Source organism: Saccostrea cucullata, unplaced genomic scaffold, assembly GCF_032062105.1.
Source record: "Saccostrea cucullata isolate Sc308-1 unplaced genomic scaffold, CSIRO_AGI_Scuc_v1 ctg4525, whole genome shotgun sequence".
Lineage (NCBI taxonomy): Eukaryota > Metazoa > Mollusca > Bivalvia > Ostreida > Ostreidae > Saccostrea > Saccostrea cuccullata.
The window spans coordinates 38,443-41,724 of NW_026931049.1; the positions used below are offsets into that span (position 1 = coordinate 38,443).

At 34.8% G+C, this 3,282-nt stretch overlaps 1 protein-coding gene across 1 annotated transcript; it reads left to right on the forward strand.

Moving 5' to 3' along the window:
* Window positions 1-409: 409 nt before the first annotated feature.
* LOC134231186 (uncharacterized) lies at window positions 410-2,864 on the forward strand (the record flags this gene model as incomplete). Its single annotated transcript, XM_062713108.1, has 3 exons — window positions 410-582; window positions 688-1,371; window positions 2,693-2,864. Coding segments are annotated over exons 2-3 (748 nt in total), but the record flags the coding sequence as incomplete, so codon positions are not given.
* Between the last annotated feature and the right edge of the window lie 418 nt (window positions 2,865-3,282).

Sequence of the window (3,282 nt, forward strand, 5' to 3'; positions counted from 1 at the left end):
TCATGACCAACCAGGAGAAAAGAGAAACCATAAAAGTGGATAACAGTTAAACAATGGAATATTTATAAAGGCTTTATAAATAAAAATATTTAATTCTCCATCTTATAAACAGCAAAGCCATTGTGTATCATATTTATTTAAACGTATCCGTAGATAGTATAGATTTAAGGTTGTTCATATACCCCCGTGTACCCACTTTAAATTTATATTTAAACTTTTCAATACTGAACTCATTTTTGCTTTTATCAAGCCAGTTGCTCAGGTGAGCGATGTGGCTCCTGGGCATCTTATTAACATTGTTGTTTATTTCTTAAGTGAACTTAAGATATTCAAAATCCACATTTTGACATGGTTTCTCAGAAACTAAAAATGTTAACGATTCAATTGTATACAGGTACCTTTAAGGTCTGGTCTGACTTCTTTGACTGACTAGTCAAGGTTTGATGTTGCTACCTGATTCTTAAGAATCACAAGAGCTTCGAGGATCAAAAGGGAGAAATAAGCAATATAAGAAGTACTTATATCTAACGTTCCACATGTTCGGATAAGCAATTTCGATTCTAATTCCATTTCGTTTAAAAGGTTATATTAGGCTTGAATGAATATCAAAAATTTAGAATTGCTTTTTGTGATCCCTTTAGCAACTTTATGAATGTTTTTTTTAAATATAAGCTTTTTTTCTTTCAGTTTATTTATATTGCAATGCAAATCAGGCAAAGGAAAACAAAAAAAAGACAAAATGGGTGATCATTTTGCGAAAATTGTAAAATCCAACCAAATCTAGGAAACTGTCAGATGCTTGAGAAAGACGAAGTTTTTCAAGAAAATCGGATGAGAAAGCATAATTTATATTTTAAAAAAATGTTTGTTTCCCCCAAAAAGAATAAGTCCATCTCATACAAAGGAATCTTTTTTTTGATTTGTATCTTTTTTGCCATTGTTTTGACGCTTGTACATGTTAACTTCTCACAGAAAAGAACCCATTTACAAAAAAAGCAGAAAGAAATTGATATGGAAAAATTGAATATAAAAGGATGTAACCATATTGAAGTTGAAGATGTGTGGATTACTCCATTGCCAAAGTTGCTGACTGAATCTGCGTTTAGATTATTAGATGTAAATCAAGATGGAATTCTGGACGTTGTATTTGGTTTTGCAACGGGTGCGGATGGATATTTTATACCAAGAATTGTTTGCGACATCTACTTTAACGGTACGTATCCTTGCTTTGGTGGCATGATTGCCCTAGATGGCAGGAACGGGAAAGAAATATGGAGACATTATTCCGATCATGAAGTGTTTGGTATAAACTGTAACGCCGACCTGAATTTGGATGGTGTGGGCGACTGTCTTGGTGGAGGAAGAGCTGGGGTATGTGTCTTTCAAGTCCTTAAATAGAACCGTTATTATATAGCAAAATTTGTTGTACATGTATTTTGTCAAGATAAAACTTCTTCTGTGCAATATTCTCTTCCATTTTTAGCATTTTAACCCCCTCCACCCAAGAACATTACATTTGATCTCAATATTACTCATGCGCAGATCCTTAAGATACATGTACTAGTAAACTTTTTTGCTTCATTAATGAATGATAAAATATTTGTCATTAGAAGTCTTAATTTAAAAATTCTGAAAAAGCAACGGTACGTAGTCCGCATAGAGCTCTCTCCAGAATGGAAGAGGATCGTACATTTTGGCTGTGGTTGCGACGATGGGAAAATGAAATTGAAATTTTACCTCATATTTTCTTTAACGTACTCATATTTACTTCCAGGGATATTAGAAAAAGAAACAAGAGGCCCATGGGCCACATCGATTATCTAAGATTTTGGTAAAAGCGGAAATGAGTTCGTATTGAAAAGTTTAAAATATGAAATTAGTCCGGGAGAGGGGGTTACGCAAATGGAGACACGATTTGAACACGTTTGATTGCTTAACGTCCCTCTCGAGAATTTTTCACTCATATGAAGACGCCATCACTTGCCGTTAGAGAGCTGCAAATTTCGTCCTATACTCGGCACTCAGGGCCATTGACAAGGGAGGGATCGTTTTCGAGCCAGCACCTACTTTGACACGAGACCTCGGTTTATACGGTCTCATCCGAAGGACCGGTCTCCATGTCCCAAAGTGGGATTCGAACCCGCGACGTAAGGATTGACTCCTTACTTCGCGACTCTAGAGCAGACGCTCTAACCACTGGGGCGACTGAACACGTTTGAAGTTACATTACCAATACCATCCGACACGTTTTCCGACAGTGTTCAACCAAGAATTTTCACTGTGGCTTATCTTGATAATGACAAAGTCTCTTTCCTACATCAACCCAATACAGATGCCTTTTCATATCAAATGCTATCTATTACTGGAGAAATTATCGGTAAAATGTACAGGATATGTATTTTCTCCGATCATCAGCAGGAAGACATTTGCTTCTTCTGACGTTGTTCTTTATTGCTGATTAAGTTCTGTATTTCGAAATATATGTGGCAAACTAAATTTCCAGGAAGTTTTCGAGGAGGTGGATTGGTGCCTGAAATTCTATATATCCGAAGTCTGGCTTAAGTGTAGGAATGATCGTTACTTTTTTATAGACTCAGTGATTTCTTATTTCAAAGATAATTCTCATCAAATGCTTGCAAACAATTTCTTGTATTGTATAATACACAAGTGTATATATTTAAAAAACATCTAGGTTTTTGTTGCGGTGAATGGACGAACTGGAGATTTATTATGGAAGTTTGAAAATGAAGACGTAAGAAACGGAATAATGAATCTGTATACTGCTCATATTATTGATGACATGAACGGAGATTCCGTGGTAGACATACTGGCAATTCACGGCGGTGATCCTCTAAGTAAACCAGGTATGTCTTCTAAAGATGTACAAAACATGTGTATCACATAACGTGCAGAAAGCTACGCTTATACATGTAGTATGACAAACAAGAAGGTTTAAAATTAAAATTTTCCTCTATACATACGAGGGTTGATCCAAAAGTTCGTGGAATTTCTTCATATTTCATTTATTTTTCAGTGAAATTGGTTGAAAATTACAAATGAAAATATAGACACTTGATGAATATTTTAAAAAAACATTTTAAATATCTTTGATCGTAACTTTATGGCATGCCATAGAAACGGTTGTTTACACGCGTTTATTATCATTTAAATTCTTAATTCATGTGGTATATAAAAGGAAAATTTGTCATTATTAAATTAAACCTTTGTGTGAGAGTTTTACCTCATCTTTAAGTTGTTAGTTAACGTCAAAATTTGGTAGTA